The sequence below is a fragment of the Poecilia mexicana genome, unplaced genomic scaffold (genome assembly GCF_051168715.1).
Source record: "Poecilia mexicana isolate PSO_F unplaced genomic scaffold, ASM5116871v1 scaffold_22, whole genome shotgun sequence".
NCBI classification, from domain to species: domain Eukaryota; kingdom Metazoa; phylum Chordata; class Actinopteri; order Cyprinodontiformes; family Poeciliidae; genus Poecilia; species Poecilia mexicana.
Genome location: NW_028263391.1, coordinates 4,570,728 through 4,596,401, shown reverse-complemented (window position 1 = coordinate 4,596,401; position 25,674 = coordinate 4,570,728). Strand labels below are relative to the sequence as shown.

The 25,674-nt window shown below is 39.5% G+C and overlaps 1 protein-coding gene across 2 annotated transcripts in view; it reads left to right on the top strand.

Annotated features, from left to right (window-relative positions):
* The window catches only part of rab11fip5a (RAB11 family interacting protein 5a (class I)), a 31,509-nt gene that overhangs the window by 2,896 nt on the left and 2,939 nt on the right, over positions 1-25,674 (top strand). The window contains exons 2-5 of one of the 2 annotated variants that reach the window (XM_088002325.1): positions 15,251-15,762; positions 16,593-17,166; positions 21,116-23,584; positions 24,723-24,862. In XM_088002325.1, the coding sequence (XP_087858451.1) occupies positions 15,251-15,762; positions 16,593-17,166; positions 21,116-23,584; positions 24,723-24,862 (3,695 nt within the window). Of the gene's footprint in view, positions 1-15,250; positions 15,763-16,592; positions 17,167-21,115; positions 23,585-24,722; positions 25,632-25,674 lie in introns of those variants that run through there. The other variant, XM_088002324.1, reaches the window with a different exon arrangement.

Sequence of the window (25,674 nt, the reverse complement as noted above, 5' to 3'; positions counted from 1 at the left end):
CACTTATTTTGTAGCGTGGAATAGTAGAAAATGCTTTGGTCTCTAAATCTTGGAGTGCAGTGCTTATATCTGAGATTTTAAGATGCAAGCTGATATAATCTGACTAATACTCACATTTTCCAGGTTTCTGGCAGACATCATAGCAATATCCAATATCAGTATCAGGACAGCTTGAAACTCTTTATAAAATGTATCAGGAATATTGTTGAGGATAACTTGCTTATCTTTAACAATTAGATTTGGGTTTAGACTTATCTATTAGAGATGTGTGATGCCGCATATTTTGATATTGATCCAACACCAAGTAAATAGAGGGCCAGCATCGCTGATACCAACACCGATTCCTCTTATTATTATTTGATTTTGATATATCATCAAACTTCTGATCTTTTTGGTGTTTTTGTGCTTCTCTCTTTTGAGTTATTTTGGTAAAACCTATTATAGAATTTGGATAAAGTTTTATAGGTGTCCATAATAAACTTTAAAAATATTATAATGATAAACAGAAACGATGGAAAAACATTTCTCAATAAACATTGTTTCTCAATAAACAAGGGGCAAAAAATTATAATTTGAGACCAAAAAAGACTTTTTAATAAGATAACATAAGGGTAAATATAGATTTTAAAGGCATATTATTCAAAATATTCTTTTTTTCCATGCCTTGTACAGATGGTTCACTAGGCTTATCTCTGATAGAGTTTTCATGCAAATCAGCCTGCAGCTTTCTGTGTGAAAACAAAAGCCAAAAAAACTGCATAATTCCCCCCCAATTGAAGTAAATAATTATAAACAGAACAACAGATGGGTGGCTGTGACAAGAAATATGTTTGGGTTGAGCTTACTGATGTAGAACAGATTACTGGAAAGGTGGGCGTTGGGTGAATTCCCCTGCAGGGTGCACTAAGAGGAAGTTACCAAGACTCAACCAGATTGAAAATAAGTCCAGCTACTTTTCCTTATCCTTATTTCCAAAAATAGAATTTCACATATCATCTTTATGTGTGTCACATTAGGAACTAAAGTTATTAATTCTGGTAAAAAGTGAACCATAGAAAGTATATGTACCACACAATGCTACAGAATATTCTCACATATTGCGACACAACAACAAATTTCGCATCACCACAAAGAAGTGTGTAATAATTGTGAAAAGAAAGAAAGACGGTGCAAATACAAAACCACCAGAAGGGAAGCAGCTGTTCCAGGCTTTCTAGCAGATTTTCCTTTGAGGATTGCCCGATATTTAGCTCCATCCATCTTCCTATCATCAACTTTAACTATCTTCCCTGTCAGTGCTGAAGAAATTCTTCTCACAGACATGATGCTGCCATCACCATGTTTGACTGAAGGGATGATGTGTTCAGGGAAAATTGGTGAGGTTAGTTTAGGAAGTAGGCTCAAAAAGTCACCATGTTTCTGTTGTGTCCTTTGCTTTTTTTGACTTTCAGTTAAAAAAGGTTTTTTTCTTCTCACAGTCTTCCAGTACAGAGTACATGAGTCAGTGTTTTCCTAACAACTGATTCTTCCACCTGTTTGTGGTTGTCACATTATGAAATAGTCTGACTGGGCTGGACAATAAATCCTTAATAATATATATCGCGATAGACATCTGATCAGTATCGATAAATTATGCGTTTGATAGAATTTTCTATTTATAGAATATTGACTGACCTCCGGTTCAGAACCGCACAGCATTCTGGGAGGCAGAAGAAAGGCATTAGCCGCTCAACCTCTCATGGCTAGCTAAGCAAGGTGGGTGGCATCAGCTACTCACTCTCTCTTTGGTTACCTAGCAACAACTTGTTGCATATCTTGAGCAGCAGTAGTTTCATGTTTTCCCACCTTGCCTCATAACTGCTTAAAAATGAAAAGGCATGGAGTGAAAACTGTAAAGGTCTCTTCATCAGTTTGGCAGTATTTTAGATATTTAAAACAAACAAACAAAAGCAATAATTATCGATATCGACTTGTACATCGTGGTCCGTTTTTCAGCCACATCGTCCAGCTCTGTGGGATTTAGATGTAGCCATGACTGAAGCTTTGTTCCCATTGGATCTCTGTCCCAGTTGCCCTGCTCTGTCGTAGTAAGCACACCCGTGATGTTGCGTAAGGCCTTAGAAGTGAACATCTGTTTGCTGAGCAATGCAGAACGTGTGTCTGTGTGTTATGTGCATCCAGATAAATCCCCTGCCAACGACTGAGAGCCTTTCAGTACCTCTGACCTTGAGGGGGTGGGTGGGGAATACATCCTAATAGACAATATAGGTTATATAAGCATGTGACCTAAAACATCAAATGTATGTCTGAATTAGGCCTGTCACGATAACAAATTTTGCTGAGCGATTAATTATCTAAAAAATTATTACGATAAACGATAATATTGTTTCAAGACCTTTTGACACTGATTTAATGGAAATGACGTAATAATGCATGCGATTTCCTGCCATAGATATATACACTTTATTTTCAAAAGAACACATAACACTGGAACTGATAAACAACCAAAACAAAAATAAAATGGATTCTCAGTCTCCATTAACAAAAAACGTACTTGAATAAAAACTAAACAACATAAAGCCAAAGTAGAAATAAATACTGCATTCAACCAAAAGAGTGCAGATTATGAAGTCTGTATACTATAATGCCCTTCAGTAATCACTAGATTTAAATAGAGAAGATGGGCATATCCGACTACCTAATGCAATAGTTCACACTACACGATTTTTTTGCCCCCATTTTCCCCTTATGACAATCTTAGATCATTGGCCGATCTAAGATTCTCGCTGGTGATTTCGTAACCGATAATCCTGCAGTGTATGGTGTGTTACGGTGGATCGTCGTGGCCGCTCCTATCTAAATCAGGGGTTTTCCCCGACTGGGAGCTTAACGCAGCCTGTTGAACGTGACAGGCAGCCAATCAGAAAGCGTGGATTCTCCTCTGAGCTTTCTGAGGGGAAATTACGGAGGGAATCCCAAACAGCTGACACGGCGCAACACGAAGTCCAGCGGACATCGGAAATGATATGTGGAAACAACATTAATATTTATTCAACTTTTCGTGCAAAGAATATAGAGATTAAAAGGGGAGGAGTTGGAGCCAAATTGCTACCGCAATTGATAAACCCGGTAAGTTTTCAGTTGTTCTTCGTTAACGTTACATAAATAGGTTACAATGATTTTCATTTACGCTGACTCTAGCCACATTCATTGCAGGTAAATTCTAGTAAAGCATTGATTAATGCCTGATTTTAAAATTAGTTAACTGGACTTGTAGCTGGACACCACACGGCACGACGAACCCGATCGAACCGTTATACCTAGGATTTCTGTCGGCTAATGTGTGGTCGCTCAGGTTTTGAAAATGGGCCGACAGTCGGACGACAACTCGTGTAGTGTGAGCTGGACATTACACTAAGGAAATGAGGAAGGGAGGGTAAGTCAAGAGCTTTTTTGAGCCGTTTTTCATTCAGTCTCAGCAACAGAAAGAATAAAAGGCAGGAAAAGATGATAAAGCCGATAATTAAAATGAGGTCCATAGGTTTAATTTATCGTGCGATTAATTGATTTATCGTTTATCGTGACAAGCCTAGTCTGAATTTATAAAACCTTTATAAGTATAAGATTAACTCTAGCAGTCATTAGATAGAAAGCATCTCAGCGTTCCTCTCAGTCCCGCTAAGTTGTATTCCTGAAACCAAAAGTGGATGTTTTGGATCACAAATCTTTTTTTTTTTTCCAGCTCCTTTGGATTAAATAAGAAATTGGAAAATAATCTAGAGCCTAAAATATTTAATCAATACTTTCAGTTTTGAGAGCATTGATTAAGTAGGCCAAGTTATTAACTCTTAAGTAATTTTCATTATGAGTGTAATAGTTCAGAAAAAAGGAAAAAACAATCAAATCTCTTGTTTCAGAGTGAAGACATAACAGCAGCAGCATTGTTTCATTTGGAAAGTGGTGCATTTATACGAATAAAGTGTCAGCCATGATGGATACTGAATTGGGCTGCCCGGAAATTTCTGACTTTTTCAGGTGGAATTCCAATTTTGGTGGGGAGTCTTATTCATTCATTCATTCATTCATTTTAGTCCAATAGTGAAATCAAATTTGACAATACAGAAGAAATTGCCTGACACTGTTTTAGCCGTGCTCAGCATCTTCTTCTTTTGAAGGATAGCAATGTTAAGGTTATTGCCTCCTGCTGGTCAGCATAATCATTACAGCATTTTTGAATGAAATATTAGAATTTGTGTAACAGATTTTTTGTCTGATAAAGAGAGAAAAACTTAACTGTGTCCCTTTGGTAAGACACTGAATGTTATGCTAATGCTACTGGATGAGGCTTCTCAGAAGAGACTTTACCTTGAAGAAAAGTGTCAAAGTTTTAACTGAACCAAACTACCCTAGCCTAGGTCATTTTGAGCCATTTCACCTCTAGAATCCACATGAACATAAAAACCTCTGACTTTAGAGAGACTAGATCAGTTTAACCTTCTTAACGTTTGTGCAGATATCACTTTGGAAACCCCATCAAACAGTTTGTGTCGTTTTGTTCTCCTTCCAGCCAGCAGTAAGCTTTTTTATTTTTTTATTTATTTATTTATTTTTTACTATTTTCATTTGTACTATTTTGATAGTTTTATTTTTTTAAAAGTTAAAAATAACAAATTGGCTATTATTGTTTGAGAAGAATTCCCAACCATAATCAGAATTTTCTAAAGTATTTTTTAGGAATGATTCATAACGTTTGGGCCACGTTGGTCTTAAAGAGACAGGAGCGCAGCAGTAACTTGTCAGTAGCAGCATGGAGTCCTGTAGCACATTTTAACATATGAAAAACATTAGCACCTCTTCTTGCAGACACACTAAATAAAATGGCCTACTTGTAAATTAATGTAATATGGGGTGTGTACATTTTTACTACTTTCTTTTATTTATGTGACTAATACTCACATTTTCCAGGTTTCTGTGCACTGCCCAGCAGAAAAATAGAAGAATAATCTTTCTTCAGTCGAACCTCTTTAATAGCCTCCTGATAATCCCGTAAATAATGCTTGAAAGGAATAACCCTGTTGTGCTTCTCTGGTTATCGTCACATAAATCTTTTTAGTTTTTTATTTGTTTATTTTTAACAAAACTAATCAGTCTTGAACAACGAATCCACAAAGAAATTTCTGCATGCTATTGAATCTGATACCTCATTTACAAACTATATTTGTTAAACACTTTTACATATGTTGTCATTAGCAACAAATTGCCACAGGTGTTCATGCATTTTGAACTAAACTCCAAAAATTCATTTCACTCCTGAACCTTGTTGCTGCTTTTGTATCATTTTGCGTCTACTTTGTTACGGTTTATTTCAGTAGGCTGAACAAATGTGATACTTTACTGATAATTCGTGTGAACTTGATGTTTGCAAAGTTTTCCAGAAGACGGGATCTCGTATGATTCCAAGTAGATCCTTTCAGCTGATAGCGGTTTATTTATTGCGACCTCTGTATGCACATACAGTAGTTTTACTTTATTCAGATTTTTGCCGTTAAGTATTATCTTATTTTTAACTGTTGGCTTTGTTAAAAATGAATAAACAATCAATATCTTAGCAAGATTTCTTTAGCTGTCCCAGTAACCAATTAATCATATGATAAATTAAAACGAGCTCTATAAGTTTCATTCTGGTGATCAATATGTTCAATATGACTTCATAATCCACTTTACTTATGGTTTTTGTTTGTATTTAATTTGTATTTGTTGTTTTTGATGGTGTTTTTTTTTTCTTTTTGGACATTTTAAAATATTTTCCGGTTCTGGTGCAGAGAGTTTTGAAGAGTGCAGCTGTAGATATATGTGGAGTCAGATAACTTTATAAACAAGCTTTGAATGTCATGTTGTCAGATGTTGATAGAAAATGGATGGATTGAATGGATTAAGAGTTGGCTTCCTTAACCTATTTAACCTTAAGGCTGTCCTGCAGCTATCCTGTTTGGAACAAAGTATCTGTTGTTAAGAGAAATACAATATTAGTAGAATAGAAATTGTCCCACGGTGGGAAAGTTTCTGTGCAACAGCAGCAAAGTGACAGGAAAAGCAAGTCGATTTACATGAAGATAGGAATATGCAGTTTATGAAAACAGAATAAAGAACAAAATTCTGTACAGTAAGAGTACCTTACATAAAACAATGTAGTCATTAATAATGGTATACTCTAGTCTAAGGGAATGTGCCTTAGGGTAATTTAAAAATATACAAAATGAGTATTTGAGCATTAAAAAGACAGACTATCTTGAGCAGAAATCAGTGTGGAAGAAAATTCTTGACCTTTCTGTAGCTGATTTTCTGTCCATATCGACGCTAGTTCCAGAAAAGATAACCATTTAAAGGAACAGCGCTGTGATCCTGAACGCTGGTCTCACTGTGAGCCCTTTAAATAACGCTGATTGTGTTGGTGCGTGTGAGATTGTAGGAGGAAAGTTGGAGCTGAGGTCAGAGCTCATCACATCCAGATGTGGAATGTGTCTGTCTGTCGTTTCTGCTCAGGGCGGACGGTCCAAACCCACGTTCCGAGTCCGACCCACAGTCCTCCTTGTGGGCCGGTTGGCCTAAAAAATGTAATTGAAAGTATGCAGCTGGTAACACTAATAAAGTAGGCTGATTTAATTACCTTGGTTCTTTTTTAAGGAGCAAGATATTCTTCTCACATCTGGGTAACAGCCTTCTGCTAAGAGGTTTGGCTGCTGTTTTTGTTGCATTTTGTTGAATTGGTGTATTAGGTACATTTTCCATAACCTGTCTGTAAATGTGATAAGCAATTAATTAATCACACATTAAATTAAAATGAGCTCAATAAGTTCCATTCTGATTATTAATATTTTTGGAAGGCCAATTTTGTTTACAGACACTACATGATTGGTTTTATTTACAATTTTCCTTTTTATTTATTGTTTTCGGTTGTCATGTTTTATTTTAGATGTTTAGAATATCTTCCAGCTCCAGTGTGAAGTGACTTTGTACAAAATTAAAGTTCATTGGATCATTATGCCGTTATCAATATATATGATATGAAAATTAACTCAAAATATTGTTTATCGCAATAATTTCTGGGAACACTTTATCGTTTGACAAAATTTGTCATCGTGACAGTTCTAATTGGTAAAATAACTTATCCTTCTACAACTTGTATATTTCACACAGACTTCTTAACATCTCATTCTCATTAATATTTCTTAATAAACCAGGATTTTCAGCACAAGCTGTATTTATTCATATCAAAAGTAATTCGGCTTTTGGACACATTGATGCCGATTTAGTTTATTACTCGTATAAGATGGCAAAGACAGGATAAACGTCTGTCATCATATTGTTTTGTTTGTCAAACATAATATTGAAATCCTGTTTAGCTGCTCTCTCTCTCACTCAGTGTGACATCACCTCTGGTCGTGAAAAACAGGATAAAGAACAAAATTTTGTACAGTAAGAGTTTCATTTCACCATAAAATAGCACCTGAACAGTTAGAATAAATCAACAAATGGGTTAAGATTTTAAAACATCTGATATTAAATCAGTTCTTTGTGCTCTGAAAAATTAAGTTGGACAAAGCTTTCATTTGTTTTGAACAGACCTTATGGGGGGCGGGGGCGAAGCTAACATCATGTGATTTGGAACAGTTCTTCACCATGATGTTTGTAAAAATGTAAAAGAGTTGGTGTCCTAATATTGGTCTTTTTCAGAAAGTAAAACCCATTCTAAAGGTATTTTTAGTCCTAAAGACCAGCTCAAATCTCTACATCAGAAACTGGCCAGATATGATATCAGTCTGGCTTTCTGTTATACTGTCGTCCAAATATCTCCTCTGTGGATCATGGAGAAGAGAAGATGGGGTGGGGGTGACATGCTGGATTTGGGTGGAGTTTTGTGACTTCCTGTTTTTTTTTGTTTTTTGTTTTTTTTAAAGATGAGGAGATAATGGCGTCACGGTGTGCTACTCTCTGGAATGGGATTGCTAATTACTAAATGCGCCCGTTCAAACCGACTTCCACAAGTTCCAAAAAAAAAAAAAAGTCAGCACACATATATCCAAGCATTAAATCTTGTGTTTACAACCTTTAATACTGTGCGCCTGTTCAGTGTTGAGTTGTAGGGCTACAGTTTCTGTGTGGGATGCTGCTTTATGGCTCCTTTTTGGAAACAGGCTGCTCTGTATGTGGGCTGCTGCTTTGGTCCCTGTTAAAGAAGAAGCTTTATTCAGGCTCGTCTGTTATCTTATGTTCACATTCTGTTTTTCTCAGACTCACTCAGGCGTCACCTGACCCACAGATGTACAGCTGTAAATAGACCTTTAACTTGAGTGCATCCTCTCAGAAAGGAGAACATAGTTAGTCACTAGAACATTTTTAGGCCACGGTTTCAAGTCAGTGTCATTTTTCTTTTTTCACATTTATGCTGCAAACTTCAGTTCGGTTGAGTTTTATTAACGATTGATAGTAAGGAGTACACAATATATCGGCACTAACATTGGAATTGACCGATTTTTGTAATGTATCGGTATCGGTCTGATAAGTAAAACTGGGCCAATATAGCCAGGTGACAATGTGGTGTTTGAAAATGTAAGAGTGATGACGATGCATCAGTTTTGAGAGCGATAATGAAATCAGATATCGACCAGTTGTCATATCGGCACATCACTAAATTATATGTTGTACAGTTGCCATTTAGTGCAGATTGGAAGCCTTGAAGCATATGTCAACTTTTAATGCCTTGTCAGTCACAGTATTTTTAAAGCAATTCATCATATTTTAATTTTTTATTTTTTTACATAGAAAGGCTCCAGTGGGAACCTTCATATGCATTTCTGGTATGTACACAAATCTGACGCCCAAACAACGGCAATGAACGAAGAAGCTGCTTCCCTTAGCGCAGTTGGGGTTCATTTTTTCTTCTAAGAACAATTTAATGGAAAACTGGAAAATACTATTATTGTGTTCAAGTTGTGCTAAAAGGAGTTGGCCTATCACCGAAGCTCTACATAAAATCTTTGATGATCTCATATGTCCATTTATTAAATAGCTTAGCAGCAAAAAGGGTTTTTGAATGGAAAATGTTGCTTTGTTTGTTGATAGTTTTTGATTAAAATGCCATTATTTACAATTAATCAATTACAGACCCTGTAATTAACACAATTAAAAAATGTTAATTGAGTCCCACCGCTAGTTTTAACTGTGGTTAAAATTCAAGTTCATTCATAATGATCCAGACCCAGAAAGAAAACTCAAACATTATAGCATTTAGCTTCACTTTAACATGGTTCCCATCCTCAACAAACACATGGCGACAGTGGACTGAAACAACTCTTGACGGGAATACTTTTTTTAAACAAAAAAAACAAAATTTAAGCTCTTCTTTTATGTAACACCAGAAAGTAGAGATGAGCATTCTTGACAAATCGTTTTTCCAAATTAGACAGCGGTGTAATTACAGTGCCAGTGAGTGGATTTTTGTGTATTTAGTCGCATACGAGGGAATTCCCGTCCACAGCTCCTCCAGGCTGAATTTGGAGCGTCTGCCCCACCTCGGCTGCAGGGAGCCGGCTGGTGTGTCAGGAGGGCTGATGCTATTGTTGGAACGCTGATGTGAAACTCGAGTCCTTTCTCAGAAGCGGATCTTTGAGTTTCTTTGAGCGCCTGCACAGAAATCTGGCTCGAATGCCTCCAAATGTAAAAAACAAAACAAAACAAAACAAAACTGAAAAATTCAAACCCGGAGATAATGTAGCTTTATAGTCCAATGACTTATTTGAATGAAACGCTACATAATAAATACTCTTTATCTGGATTTGTGAAACTCACTCTGGGCCAGGTTGATTTAGGACTCTGTGTACTTGCTTTTTGGGAGTGTCACTTCTTAAAGCATTTAATGGTCTGGATGTGTTTGTGGCCTTGTTGTCGCTGTGCAAGCTGTAAAAATCCGACGCTCCACACTCGGCTCCACCGTGATCCTCACCGTCTGATTGCGGGGTGGGATTGTTCTCTGCGTGTTTTCTCTGGCGCGCTTCGTGGGTGTTGCCGTGTTTTTTAGGGCCGAGCTTGAGGTCAGTGGCAGGATGATGATAATTGCATAACAGTCTATGCAGTCAATGATGTGACCTTCTTTTTTCCCTCTCTTCCCTGCAGCCTTTCGATTGGGGGCCGGTGTTTTTGCTGTAGCAGGAACTCTGCCTGTAATCACATTAAAACAGAACAGGGCCTGTAAATAAGATGGCCTGTGTGGCTGATTTATGTTATTTAGCCAACGACTCGTGTTGGTCTGTAGCCACCATCAAATTAGACTTAAATTCTAGAACATTAGGGGAAAAAATATGTTTTCTTCTTTTTATCTCTTCTCCACGCAGAGTTCAATAGGGTTATTGAACTTGCTTATAATGAAGAAAACATTTGTTTTCATGCACTTATACATGTATAAAAATATTACAAAGTAATATTTATAGAGTAATGAATGGTTATGATAAGGTGAAGATGAGGTATAAACTCGTTTGAGAAATGTACTTGTTTCATTAAAAATCTGCTATAAAAAATAAGTTTTAACAACAGAAGAAAAGTTTTCCAATGCAGAATTTTTACCTTTCGGTAAAACTCAAGAGATCAGTGAGTGGCAAATTTTCCAAAGTGAATGTATCAGATTATGGGCCGGTTAATGTTCTGAAGGAATCCTGTGGTTTTGAAAGTTTTTAGAACCATAAAAATGTCTGTCGTACTTCTCCTAATTTTTCCATTGTGCTAGAGAGCAGCGAAATGGAACAAATCGCTATTTCTGTTGATTTAAGCTAAAGTTACGTTACTTTTCTGTTTATAAACTTCAAGCTACAGTACTAACATTGATATTGGCCGATTTTTATCATTTTTAACATATTGGTATCAGTCTGATAAATAAATATGGGCTGATATGAACAACCAATATTTATTTTCGTCTTGTTGCTGTCTATTGTCTTTTCATTTTTCTCCAAAGGTGTGGAAACAATGTTGAAAAAAATTTAAAATATCTGTAAATGTCGGTAATTGACTGTAACAGCAGTGTTGACATAAGATGCCTATATCGGCCCAAATTTTCATATCGGTGTATCCCGACTTCAAACCTTGTCTAAGAACACTTATAACTGCCTATTTTAATACTTCAAACATCAAATATACATTAATATACTTTAGTACGCTCAATGCAAAGTGTCTTAGCTTTGTCACAGGAGCTACTATCGACAATTTTCCTTATTTCCACTAATGGGCTTACAGCAAAGTAGTGAACCCGTGAATACTGATCCATTGTAAGTTGTCCCTATGTAAATACAGCAACACTGAGGCATTTTCACTGCTTATTATACTATTAAGCTCTACTACCAGTTAGTTGTTGTCTGGAGAGTGTCATAACCTGAAAACTTTTATAGTCTCTTGCTGTTTTGCATAATCTTACTGTAGAATCATAAAAGGAAAAGAGAGTAAAAGAGGAAGAGACCCAGTGAAAGAGATATTGGGCGTCTCGGATAGCGGAGGTGTGAGGTTCCTTTCTCACATCACACTCTGTAGATAAGAAAATTTACGGTAGTCTCTGATTTTCTTTCATGTCGCCGGGGTTTTTTAAGGCTTCATCCTTGATGTAGAAATGTGGTTTCATTCTGTAGGGTGACATTTAGATTTCCTTTATGTCTCAACAGAAAAGCTCAGCTGTTGCAGTAGGTTTTGAAAGGCTGAGCATCCTGTTTTCATAAAGTTACCGCTGCAACGACTTATTTAGAAATGACAGAAGTCTTCCTCCACAATGAATCATGTTTGGTTGAGACACAGTGACTTGCAAAAGCTTTCACACCCATTGAAGGTTATGCAAACTTCTGTGTGCGTTATCTGGTGATAGACCAGCAAAAAGTTGCCCATTACATAATTATAAAGCAGAACAGAAAGAAGTTAATACTGTTGTTGCATTAAATTTGGACGTTTTTCTGGGTGTGTCTCTATCAGCTTTACACAACCAGATGCTGACATTTTAGCCAATTCGATTTCTCAAGCTGAGTCCGACTGGATAGTCCAACTAATTCTCAAATTGAGTTCTGGCCTGGGTTTTGACTGAACCATTTAAAAACATGAATATACATATTACTTCTATTTTTTGGTCTTTATTACAGTTTTTGTTGCCTAATGTTCTCAAACAAACCTTTTAGGCCCTAAAGGAACCTCTGAAGATTAAACAAACAGATCGACTCCGTTCGCTTTTGAAGGCACCAGAAATGTGAATACTTTCACAAGGTACTTTAAGTGTATGGTATTTCTGAAGTTGTATATTCATATTTCAGCCATACAATCCTTTTCATTTTAAGTGTGAAGACATCTTTAACCAGTTATTGAGATATTAGCTTGTACTTGGCACAGTATTGTCCAGAGTCGGTCCTGGAGGGCCGGCATCCTGCTTGTTTTAGTGTTTCTCCCTGGTTTAGCGAACCGGGATCAAATGATGGCTCATTAGAGGGCTAAGGAGAACACTGAAATGCTGAAAAGGTCGTTACTACCACCAGGGACAGAACTAAAACATGCAGGATGCCGGCCCTCCAGGACCGACTTTGAGCTCCACTGACTTAGGAAATGGGTGCAACTGTGATCTCGAGGTCTAGGTAAGATCTGTGTCTGAAACTGCTCTGAATGCTAGAGGACCCACACAGCTGACGTGTGGCATGAAAATAGCCCAGCAGCACAGGAAATGAAAAATCTAAAAGCAGATTTTGGTTTGCGTCTTCCTGGTAGCACCGGTAGCTTTCTGTTGGTTAGCAGAGGCAGGCGTTAGCCGGGGGAAGTTTTGTTCAGTCATCTCATCTTTTCTTTGCTGCTGCTGTTGTTGTTTTTTTGAACAGCAGAATAGATGCAACTTTCCCGTGAGTCATGGTGTGGTTACTTTGTTGGCGTTTCAAGAAGTGCACCTCTCTGCCCACCCTTTACAGAGTTTACAGTCAGCTAAACGCCTTTATATAGGACGCTCGTTTATTAAATTAGAAGAAAGGATTGTTTCACTTCATTGTTCATGCTTATAGGGACAGACAGAATGAATGAATGAATGAAGCCTCACTGAGGTATTGTTGCATGCTTGGTCACACTCAGCAGGGATGAACTGCTTTAGAGGAGTACACACACTGTGACCCTGCATCCTTCAAGGTGCCTAAATACACAGAATCTCAAAAATTCAGACCAGTGCAGTCCTGTCTTAGTATTTGTACATTTTAACGTACAGCATTAATCATTTTCAAACTTCTTATCAACCATTATCAGCTCTTAAATCCTGATTTATCTTGCTTGCAGTGTTGCAGGATGTTAGGACGACTGCCAGCATGAACTTAGCCGTGCTTTTCCCAAACATTCCTCGGATTCGGTGCTGTGTCATCCAGTTGAAGGACTGCAGTAAACACAATTGTTAAACTGGCAAATGAGGAAGGATGCCTGAAAACTTGTTCATAGGGAAAGCAGGGGCGTGGCTGTGTTTTACTAGAGCACAGAAAAACAGACTGGGACAGCTTTGCATTGAAAACAAGTTATGTAAGACAGTGTTGAGCGATGCGGATAAAATGTGGATTGTTCTGTTTGGTATTTCATATAAAAGAACAAGGATATGGACAAATTAAAAACAGGCATTTCAATCCATGTGGTAGTCCTATTAGAAAATCTACATTGTTTGAAACACAGTGGATGTTTGGGAAAGTGGTGTTAACTCTGACATCAAGAACCAAAGTTTTGACTGTCCAGGTTTACTAATTTTGGTAAATAGACATTTATTTTACATGTTGTTAAAACAGAAGATGCAATAAGATTTGGTATTTAGCGCAAAAGAAAAGGATATAAAAAGGTTGAATCTTAGCTGAGCTGCAAAAGAATCTGAATTTTTCCAACAAATGAATTGGGGGTGGGGGGAACTGTCCTCAGTGTCTGCGTTTGAAAACGTTTTATAGATTACTAAAGTCCTGAGTGACAGCAAGTGACATATTGAGATTGTTTGTATGGCAAACAAAAATGTTGCAGGTTCATAAGTCCAAATCTGATTCCTCGATAAGTTAGCCTGAAAGTATGCTAGCAGGAAGCTAATGATAAAGTTTTGGCTTCTTTTCATGCTGCACAAATCAGTCTTGAAGCAACTTGAAGATGATGATATCAGGCCAGTTTAATGTGGGGGGTTAATAATTGTCACACTTACTTCATGTTTCTCTACTTTCTGAACAGGAACACATTTATGGTAGCTTAGCAGATTGCCTCCCAAAGCCAGTGCTGGTCAACAGAGCTAGTCCAGTGTTTAGCACGCATTGAACATGTCCTACTGACATGTGTCAAAACAGAGGAGATTACTAGGATTTTCTGTGGATGAGCACCAAAGCTGCTGGGTAGAACAGGTTCAAAAAGGATTGCCAAGTCGGCCACCAACCCAAATGGTTCCAATGTTTCATAGAAATAAAATTTTTGATGGATGTCTAGCGCTGCAGATTGATGTTTCCCTTTAAGATTTAAAGAGGTTTCATAATTCTACATTTAGACTGAAGTTACACCCATCAACAAACTTTTGGTTAAAGTTCTGAGTTAGGTTTGGAAAATATGCTCAATTGGCTTATGTATATAGGAAGATTATAACGGTTACCATAGATACGTCTCTTGGCATCTTAACTTGGTAAAAATCAATAATAGTTATTTCAAAAGGCCTAAGCTAATGGTTAGACTATCAAGTTTAGCTATTATGTAGTCAGAACACCAATAATGTTCCTGTGTGAAATTGAGAAATAAAAATATTTAAAAAGCAAAAAATATTGTGGCAGTTTAATTTAACGCTAATTTAATTTTTACGCTGCCTTACTTTTTGAGGTAGTTGCTCTGACACTTAAAATATTTAGTTTTACTTTAATTTACTGTGTGTTTCACACAGGAAGATCATTGGCAACGCACCACCTCCAATGTTCATTTCCTGTGTAAATAATCTTCAACTTCTCTGTGAACAACTGGTAAATGCAAATGTGGTGGTTTAATGGTTTCCCGTAAAATGTTTTTGACATCCACGTTTGTTTTGGGGGTTTTTAATGGTAGAGTTCTGCTCTGGTATTCATCCATCTTGGACGAGCCTCTATCATTACAACATCTTAGAATCTTTTTTTTAAAAAACCTTCCTGTGAGACTCTTGATCTATCTTTGTAATTCATGAAAACAGCATGTCGTCGGATCTCATGTGATTCAACTTTTGTTGCAGGTGGTATAGACTCAACTCCAAGACGGGGAAGAAGGAGAAGGAGAGGGGGGACATTCAGGTCACCATCTTGTTCACCCGAAACAACCTGACAGCCAGCATGTACGACCTGGTCATGAAGGACAAGGGCGCCTCCACCTTCAGCAAACTCAAGGAGCGCATGAAGGGCAAGAGGAGGTCCAGTGATGAGGAGTCGTCCTCCGCCGTGGTGCCGGGCGGGTATAGCTCCCTGCAGCGCATGCGACAGAGACTGCCGAGTGACGGAGGAGGGGAGGAAGACTATGAGGACGACGAGGGCGGGGAGGTCCGGCGGAGCAAGATGAGGACCTTCTTTCTGCGGGGGAAGCTGCGGAAGTCGTCTGACACTCGCTCCAGCACCTCCCTGGGTTCCGAGAGCAGTGAGTCTTCGTCGCGCGGCGGCAGCCTGAGTCCGACAGCTGGCATCAGCGTGGTGGTGTCTGACCTGTCCAACTCCCCCAGCAACAGCAGCAACTTCACCGCAGACAACAGTCCAGGTGAGTCCGGCAGGGAGACGATTTATCGTTATTACTTAGTGACAAGTGTCTAACCATTTTCACATGGTTATCCTTCACAAGTAAAGGATAAACTCTGAATCAAACCTACTAGCCTGACATTGATGCATTTTACTTCAGCAATTTTGGTAGATTTTCTAAAATGTAGTATGCTATATATATATATATATATATATATATATATATATATATATATATATATATATATATATATACACACTGCTCAAAAAATAAAGGGAACACTCAAATAACACATCCTAGATCTGAATGAATGAAATATTCTCATTGAATACTTTGTTCTGTACAAAGTTGAATGTGCTGACAACAAAATCACACAAAAATCATCAATGGAAATCAAATTTATTAACCAATGGAGGCCTGGATTTGGAGCCACACACAAAATTAAAGTGAAATGTTCCCTTTATTTTTTTGAGCAGTATATATATATCCTATAAATTTATTTATTTATTGTTTGTGTTTTATATTTATGTCTTGATTGAAGAAGATGACTGCTCTTTGTCTGATCTAAACATGATTCTTTATCCAACATTTTTCAAGAGGGGCCCATGGCCTCCCATGACCCCCTCTTGGGGTCACCACTGCTGTGTACATCTGTAGTTATGTTATTATTGGAGGCTTGGCTTGAGTTAGCCAGCTAAAGAAATGCTCAGTGTCCTCTTGAGAAGCATTTTGTATTTATTACTATAAAGCTGCTGATTGTTTCAGCAAAAAAGAAAGATGACCGACTCTCTGTACCATTTTCCTGCATTTCTCTCTTCAGTCCTCTTCATTTCTGCCTTCTCTCATCACAGAACACACAGCAAACACTTCGCCCAAGTCGTCCTCTCTCAGATGCGAGTTCGGCGACGAGGCCGGCGAAATCACCATCGCAGTGCCTCCCCCGATCGTTTGTGTAAACGGAAGCCATGTGTCCAAAGTCCAGGCCCAGGATCGAGGCTCAGGAAAACCGTCAGGTTCTTTAGGGCCAGGACTGCTGCTGCAGCGGTCCGTGGCCCACTCCGTTTCCCTGCAGAACCTCAGCACGCGGCCCACCGCCGACCTGCCCAAGGGCCCCGCGGGGGACGGCCGGCGCTGGTCCTTCGACAGGGCCGGCGAGGAGGAGAGGGCGGCCATCGCGGCGGCCCTGGGGCAAAGCGGAGCTGGAGAGGAGGAGCGGCCGGCACCAGCACCACTGCCAGATGCCTCCCAGGCGGAGCTGGAGAGTCAGGTGAAAAAGCAGAGGAGGAACTTGTTCTCGCATGGGCGGAGTGAGTCTGCAGGGAAGGGTCAGAGCCAGTCCAAGGGCGAGTCTGAGCAAAGCGCCGCCGCCACCGAGGAGAAACACAGAGCGTGGTTCGGATCCAAGGACTCGCACAACAAACCCAGGTGAGACACGCAGCCGACACACCACATGTCAGAACATCTTCAGCTTCAAAAAATAAACTTGTGGAATTCTGGTTTTTGGATGTAATGAGTTTTTAAATTTAGGTCAACAACTTTTTGCTTTAACATAAAAAAAATTGATTCATTCTCTTACATATTACAACAACAAAAAAAAAAACAGTTACTAATGTGAGAGATGATTGTTTCATTTTGTGGCGGCTGAAATTAAAACAACTCAAGTATTAAAACAGAAAAATTAGAAGGTAGAACACTTATATTGAAGCTGCATACTTGACTTAATATCTTTTTATTTTTAATAAACTGATTTATTCCTCTAACCTGTAACTTTACCTCTACTTTAATGTGACTCGGTTCTTCCAAACCTGCAAGAAAACCCACATAAACTTTAGTTTGTTTGCTTTCATACTAAACAAGTCCATCGGTGTGTTCAGTGGCCTTTTGACAGAGCAGGACTTGTCAGACCTGTTTTCTTTGTGTTGGACTAATTACCTGATCTGCTGAATGCAGACACCTACATTCCTAACCCTGTGGAAGAATGCTGAACCTGTTCTCCAACCAGCTGGAGTTGCCTTTCAGCGCCACTCTGCTTTGTGGTTGTGCTATATTTAGTGCGAGGGAAAGTGTGAACACCACTTTTTCTTCCCGTTTTAAGTATCTATGTGGGATTTTTCGTGACGGATTGATGGAAAGAAGAGCATAACTGTGAAGTGGAAGGAAAACGAAGTTGAAAATGGAGTTTGAAGTATTTGACAAACTAGCATCTGAAATGTGTGGAGTGCAACTGTATCTCATCACATTTACTCTGACAAACCTATATAAAGCTGAACACAAGCAGCTTCTTTCATCTGTCTTTAAAGAAACTAAATAATTTTTTTTATTGTTTTAAATGTTTTAAATTTTTGAATCACTTTGTGATCTAAACTCAACTTAATCCTGGGGAGGGGGGGAAGCACACCACACTTTTCAGATTTCTTATTTACAGCAGAGTTAATGAGCCATTCGCCAATCTCCTGGTGCTTTGTGTTGCTCTCTCACATTAAATCCCAGTGACATACATCGCTGCGTAAATGGTTTCCCCAGATAGAAGTGGGACAAACACCTGATGTGAAAACAAAATGAGCACAGCGCTCCGTTCCAGCATTACAGATGAGCCTCCGGCTCTGAACACGTCCCTGCTGCTCCAAGTCTCTGGTTACAGGAGAAGTCTGCAATGCAGATGGAGGAGTGGAGCTGCTTTTATAATGCTAACCGTGTGCAGAGCATAACGCTGCAACGGAATAAACGGTCCGTTTCTTTGGAAACGTGATCTGGAGATAATATCGTTGCTCTCGTTTTTATCCCGGCGCGTGTGTGTGCAGGTCGGTCACTCTTGTGTGAGCAGCCAGAAAGGGCCGAGATGTGGACCTTTCCACCGGTCACACTGTTAAGTGGGTCATTTTATCATTTGTGGTGTTTTGTACCACTGTAATGTGATGAAATGCATCAGCACTGAAGCTTTTCATTCGTTCTGTTGGTCTTTTATTCAGATAACTCTCATCTAACCCTAGAAAAACTTTTTATACCCGCTCACTTTTTGTCTGTTTTGTCATGCTACAACCTCAAGCTTTAATGAAAGGAACAGATTGAAAAGTTGAACATGAGCTGGAGTCCAACATATTTACGCCTTTTTGATGTGTTTTTTACTCACTGTGAATTTAACAGCGATGCAAACTGTTTTGTAGCTGAATACATTTTTGCAATTACTTTGTGAGGTTTAGGATGAAGGAAAAAAACCATTTAGCTTACAAGCTGATCTTATTCCATAAGCCTCTTGTGTCTGCTGCTAATCGACTGCGCCGTCCTGTTTGCTTTTGTGCTTCTGCTGCCGCTAAAATGTAAAGAAGAGATTATTTTCTTGTTACATTTGTAAAAAAAAAAAAAAAAAATTAAAAATTTTCCTCTGTGTTTAATGGCAGCTGCCATTTATTTCTGTTGAAAAATATACCTGATAAATCAGCTTTATGCATGACTGCTGAGCAACAAGTGACAGATGGCTAATAACAGCTAGCCAAAAAAAAAAAACATCATGTAGCGTTCGTTGGTGAAAGAGCTAAAATCTTTTCATATATGACAAAGTTTAGTAATGTTTTACTCTAACGAGGTATTAGTTGGTGGTTTTATATTTATAAAAAGAAATTATCAAGATTTTAGATGGTTTTTATTAATCATTATTTGATCAAATGTGATTTTATTTTTCTTTCTATAAGCAATATATGTTGCAAACAACTCTGTAAAAAACAAAAACGAATGTGTAAAGGCATACCATGCAGAATATCAACTATGATTTTACACATGGCTTTTTCTCTGCTTTGCTGCCACCTAATGCTGCATTCAATGAACCAAAAACTGAAGAATTTCTTAAAATGGGGATAAATGACATTTAAAAAAAAAAAAAAGCGGCTTTTATCTCTGAGCCATTCTAGGAATTTCAGAGGTTAACGGTGTTGGCATGAAACAGATCGTTTTTCTCTGGTTTCATTTACACTGTAAATAAGAATATTGATGTGGCTCAGAGGTCATGAAGTTCACTGTCCGTGGTGCAGAAATTATTTTATATTTACAGCCTATTTTGTTAGCTGTAATATTTTAAGTGTTTGGGAAAAGTATTCACACCCTTGATTAAATTTACATTTTATTTTCTTACAACTAGAAACTTTTGTGAAATCTATTGGGATTTCATATGACATAATCTAATACAATGTAGGGGAAAAAAACCCATAAGAGATGTTGTTTTTAAAAATTTTAACAATTTAAAATCTGACTAGTGTGGCCTGCATTTATATTTTGGCCTCATTGTAGTAATACTTTTTAAAACCACCTTTTACTAAAATAATGCCTTCAAGTCTTTTTGAATATGTCTCTGTTTTAGAGACAATTTGAACTCAGTTGCATTCAGTAAACTCAATTACCAACTACTGCCACAAATCATCAATTCAATTTGAGTCTGAACTTTGACTGGACCATTTTAGCGCATAAAAATACCTTGATCTCAATCATGTCATTGAAACTGTGGTGTTATGTTTGGAGTCTTGGTTCTCCAAACAGGGTGGAGAAATGTGGTGTTAGGAAAAGGTTTGCTCCATTTGTTTTTTATTAATTCCACTTATTACTAAGAAGGGCACATTTATTTATTGATTTTAATAAAATACGAATAGAAATTTTTTAATTATTTTGAGAGGTTCCCGTCTCCTCACGCTTCAGATGGATGACCATGTCGATTGATTTCATGACATAATCCTGTTTATTCACAACTGCATTCTTACTTTTTTTCTTCTTGATGCAGTTTGTACACTTTAATAAACCACTAAGGCCTTCACAGAACAACTGGATGTGTTGTATACTAAGACTAAATGGCACAAAGGTGGACTATTTTTACTGTATTTACAAGTTCATTTTAGATTTTTATCATTTTTTGTGTGAAAACTGTCATTTTCATCCCACTTCATCTATAACTAGATTACATTAGCCTGTCTGATATAATCCCAATGAAAAGTGTTAGAGTTTCTGGTTGGGGCATGAAATAGTTCAAAGGTTAAGAGTAGCTTTTGAGGAGCTCTATAATGTGTCCACTTTTGTAGTTTTCTTTTTTAGAGAAACATTTTACATCATCCACTGAGTTTCTATTGTCTTTGAATGTGGCACTATGGCAGCTTGCTTTGTTTTTTTATTTATTTAATGAAATCGATTTCAGAACAAACCATCAGATCTAAGGTAAACCACTGAAATAACATCTTTTATCCTCTAATAAACAATCTGGTTTTTGCCAATGGGTCAGACTCTGCATAGTATGCCTTTAAAATGTGACTTGAGCCAAATGCTTTTTGTAAGCTTACGTTGAGCAATGTGAACAAGCCTGACTAATTGAGAGGACTGTGTGTCCTTCTTTTCACAGCCTGGTGGTCTCCACTAAGTTAGAGCCAAGCACTGACCCCCACCCACCACCTCTTCCACTTAGTCACCACCCCCCGGGTTTCCCCGTTGATCCTACCTCTTTGGTTTCCGCACTGCACCACACTAACCCCTTTTCCCGTTCACAGACCGCACCGCCTCCCATATCCCAGTGCAACCCTTTCTACTCCCGCTTACAGCACAACCCCTTCTTTACAGATATGTTAACTAACCAGACACTGAAGTCACCGCTGCCTCCTTTGCCTTATCTTTCCAGCTCCCGGCCCCCAATAACTGACCTCTTTCCACAGTCAAGTAATTCTGACTTGATGCAAGACGACCCGACAGTAGAGGAGACGGCTGATGCCAAAGACCAACCTGTTGAGAGACCTCTCCTTCCAGTTCCCTTAGAAAATAAAGAACATTTAACCAAGAAGTCGTCAAACCCCTTTCTGTCTGGTGAGGAGCGTAACCTGGACTTGGAGTGGGACGAGTCATTTGAGGCGTTTGCAGCTGGCAGACTGCAGTCTCCCGAGGAGCTCGCCATGGAAAGCAGAACACAACAAAACACAGTCGATGACCATCCACTGGAACACGACCGCAGTAAAGGTGAATTACAAAGAGTCCCAGATGCAAACGAGCAAACGAATGTTAATGACGTTCTCTATGATCAGCCTGGGGGCAGATTTTTATCCAGTGAACTTTCAGTTCCTATTCAGATGAGGAACAACAACGCACTTCACTTCGACGCCTTTCCACAATTCCTTGAAACAATCCCAGAACACAGAAGCTTTGACAGCGATGACTCGACGTTAAACACTCCTACTAACTCCCCTGAACCAACTGACTTCATTGTGACCGAACGGGACAGCAACACTACTAATGATTTTACGCACACTAATATCAATACTGCTCCTTTTCACACCTCATCTGCACAACTCAACAACAACAACAGCAGCAGCTCTCCAGACCCCAGCTCGTCGGGCCTCGGTAGTTCGACAGAAGAAGACGGGCTCTCCTGTTTTTCATCTCAATCTGAGAAATTCTCTGTGTCGTCCTCTGAGGAAGTGGAAAGCACCGTCCTTCGCTTCAAGAATTCCTCCGACTCGACTGCTGGAAAAACCGTAAAGACCTCAGAGTCTGGAAACGGCATCGCTGACAAGTCCGTTGATCAGTTTTTGATTGATGATTCACATAAAACTGTCGATCAACGAGAGGATAGTCATGTCGAAATGGTTGGTTGGAACTTTTTTGAGGATTCGTTTCAGCCTCTTTCTCTAACGACATCGGAAAAGGAAACAGAAAGTGATCCTGGAGGTAGTCAAACACCTAAAACTCCTGATCTGAACCCTGATCTGTTGCCGACACTACAGCCGACGCCTGTTGTGTCTCAGCAATCAAGCAATGATGGTGAAGAAGAAAGCAAAAATTGCGCTGTCGATCCTTCGGAGGATTTTAATGCTCGTTCTAAGAACAGTGCCACAGAAGAATTGATGCCTGCTTCTTCAGACGATGAATTCTCTTCCACACTACCACCGGTACCTGTCATAACCTCTTCCCCCGAGGTCAAGCAGGATTTGTTGGATGTGACCAATGAGAACACTGGTTCAGAGGAGCAGAAAGTTCGCCCTTATTCTCATGTGGAATTTGGGATTTTTGATGAATACCTCAATGTCAGTCACCTTGCAAGCAGTCCTGGTCAGGACTTTGACAGCACTTGGTTGAACATACAGACGCCTGAACAGAGTAGCAGCACTTCACGCCAGAGCCATTATTTCAGCGCTGACTCGCAGGACTACCTAACCTGTGATTCTCACTCATTCTCCAACGGGTCAGAGCTGAATGAAACGCTATTCTCGGCTAACTCAACTCTCCGTGGTGAGATGAGCGACATTCAGGCCGTCCCTGATGATCTTTTGACAATGGGTCATACAAATCTATCCCAGTCATCAAACTTTGAGGTCAACCACAATGAAATATTTGGAGACTTCCTCCAGGGGGATCAAGGCAACTTGGTGAACCTGGAGACAGGCCTCACAGGGGGCGATGGATTACAGGTTCTGCCTGCTCCTCCTCCAGACAACAGCTCTACTCCAAAGATCCACAGTGATATAGGGGAGGGAAATCAGGATGACATCTTCTTACAGTCTCCACAGGGGCAGCATGCTGCGTTGCAGCGCTCTCTTTCCGAGGGCACGCTAGCACCTGCCTTTGACCAACTTCTCCCGTCCTCTTTCGGGAGCGATCCCTGCGCACTACAGGAATCCTCCTTCGCTCAGCTAGACCCTGTCTTCCCTTTCCCTAACACATTTGCTCCTTCTCTAATTCCTGAAAGCAGTAGCTTCCATGTAGCGTTCTCTGCCCTCTCTTCCCTCGCAACCATTTCGGCGACAGAGCCACCCGGCTCAGAGCCCGGCACCACGCCAGAGCCGAACGCGACCGAGCGGCAGCAAGTGGCCGATCAGACGAGCAGGTGAGGTCGCACGTGCTCAGTGCTGGGTGAAAAGGTGGAAAAGGGATTTCTTCCTTGTCTTCTCGTACTTCCTCCTCTGCTTCTGCCTTGCTTCTTTCCTGTGCTGACTCTGGGGGGGGGGGGGGTCTTCTTCTTCTTTGTGGTGTGATCCTCCGCGTTTTGTCGCTTTTGTTGAAACGCGTAGACTTCCACTGGTGTTAACAGGACTCTTCTGCAGATTTAATCTGCGTGTCCTGTGGTAACAGGAGAGGGAGAAACTAAAGCCTCGGGCCAATTAGCAGTTATTATTTTACCTTCAGGCCTACCACGCTTATTCTCCGTCCCAATACACACACACACACACACACACACACACACACACACACACACACACACACATGCAGAACACCTCCCTCTCCTCGGGGACAACCAGTGTTCTCACACAGCCAATACATCAACCAGAAATCAAGCTTTTTACATGAGGAAAAGGTGTTGTTTTGTCATTTCCTTTTCAGCTTGGGGTAATAACACTCTTAACACAATTCTTCTTCATGATTACATCTATGCATACAATTACATCATTCATTTCAGGATTAATTTTCACCACTTTTACACCTGTTTACCCTACATTGATCTTAATCAGAATGAAGTATAATGTTGGTTTGGATTCCTTAATGTCTGGTGTCATATTGGAGGGCAAAAAAAAAAGAATTTAACTGGGCTTTAATAAGGATTAATCTTGCATCGATTGCACTAAAGGCCGTCAAATAGTGATGGTTTGCTGCATGTAGGTCATTGACACAGGAAACTGTCTTCCTGTGCTTTTATGAAGACATTGTCTCATATGTTTCTTCATACTACGATATTGGAGAGCCGGTATGTGTTTGTTTGTGCTCAGAAAGGAAGCCACAGTTTCCAAACACGGCCATTGTTTCCAGAGGAAGATATTGTTCCAAAGGAAGTTATGTACATTTCACAATAAAAGCTAAGATTAAAATTTCTTTTCTTTCACCTGTTGTTATAAATATAAGACCTCCACTATGACCACCAGAGTTGTAGCTGGGCAGCTCATCAGGCTCCAGGTTGGGAGTCAGGTCGGTGTTGGAACAATGTGAATGGCTCACTATGTGTTTGTTTTTTTTTGTTGTTGTTGTTGAAGCCCCCACCCAGTGAAGCCCCTGACCACTGCCATGCTGGCTGAGGAGAAGCGGTCAGTGCTGGCCACCGGCCTGGAGAAGCTGAAGTCCACCATCCATCCGGGGAGGAGCAGCCAGATCGAGCAGGAGGCAGACAGAGGAAGAAGGTAGGAAAAAATGAATGGATAAGAGGCCATTATCCAATGTGGTTGATGGCCTTGCAAATTTGGATTTCTTTGCACTTCTGCTGCTGCTGCAACAATCAATACAAACCTTGACAAAGTATTTACTAGAGATGCACCAATTGTAGTTCTTCAAATGCCTGGCCTACCAGTTCCGATTTTGGTCGATACAGATTTTTCTTTTTGTGTGAAATGTTGCTAAATATTGGGACAAAGTCGCTAAGTTGGCAACAGTGGGGTGACTATTGTCCTGACCATACCTGGTGGGCGGATCTGTCAGTCAGTCCTCTGTCAGAGCAAAAGTGGCTAATTTTAATGAACTTAGTGGAGGTAGGTAAAATGGGTGGATCAGATCAGTTTCTCATGTAACTGATCAGCCAGTCTCCCAAAACTAAGGAAATCGGGTTGATTTCTTGGCTGTCCAATTTATCGGCTCAGCCCTACTGTTCATAACCCTTCACCTTTTGTCACATTTAAACGCAAACATTTTATTTTCTCATATCAGCCAAACTTCCAAAATCAGGTCAACTTCTTGGTCTGCCAAGTTATCGGTGCATCTCTGTTGTCCACATCCCTTCACAATTTGTCCGTTTAAACTGCAGACTTTAATTTATTTTATATGATAGCCCAACGCAAAGTAGCTCATGTACATAAAATGGAATAAAAATAGTACTTGGTTCTCTTTTCTTTTCCAATTTAATACTGAACTACTCATCTGAACCTGAGCTCCTTTTTTTTTTTGCCTCAGTTATTCATTTTTAGGTCAGTTTAAAAAGCGGCCTCGCTCTGTGTC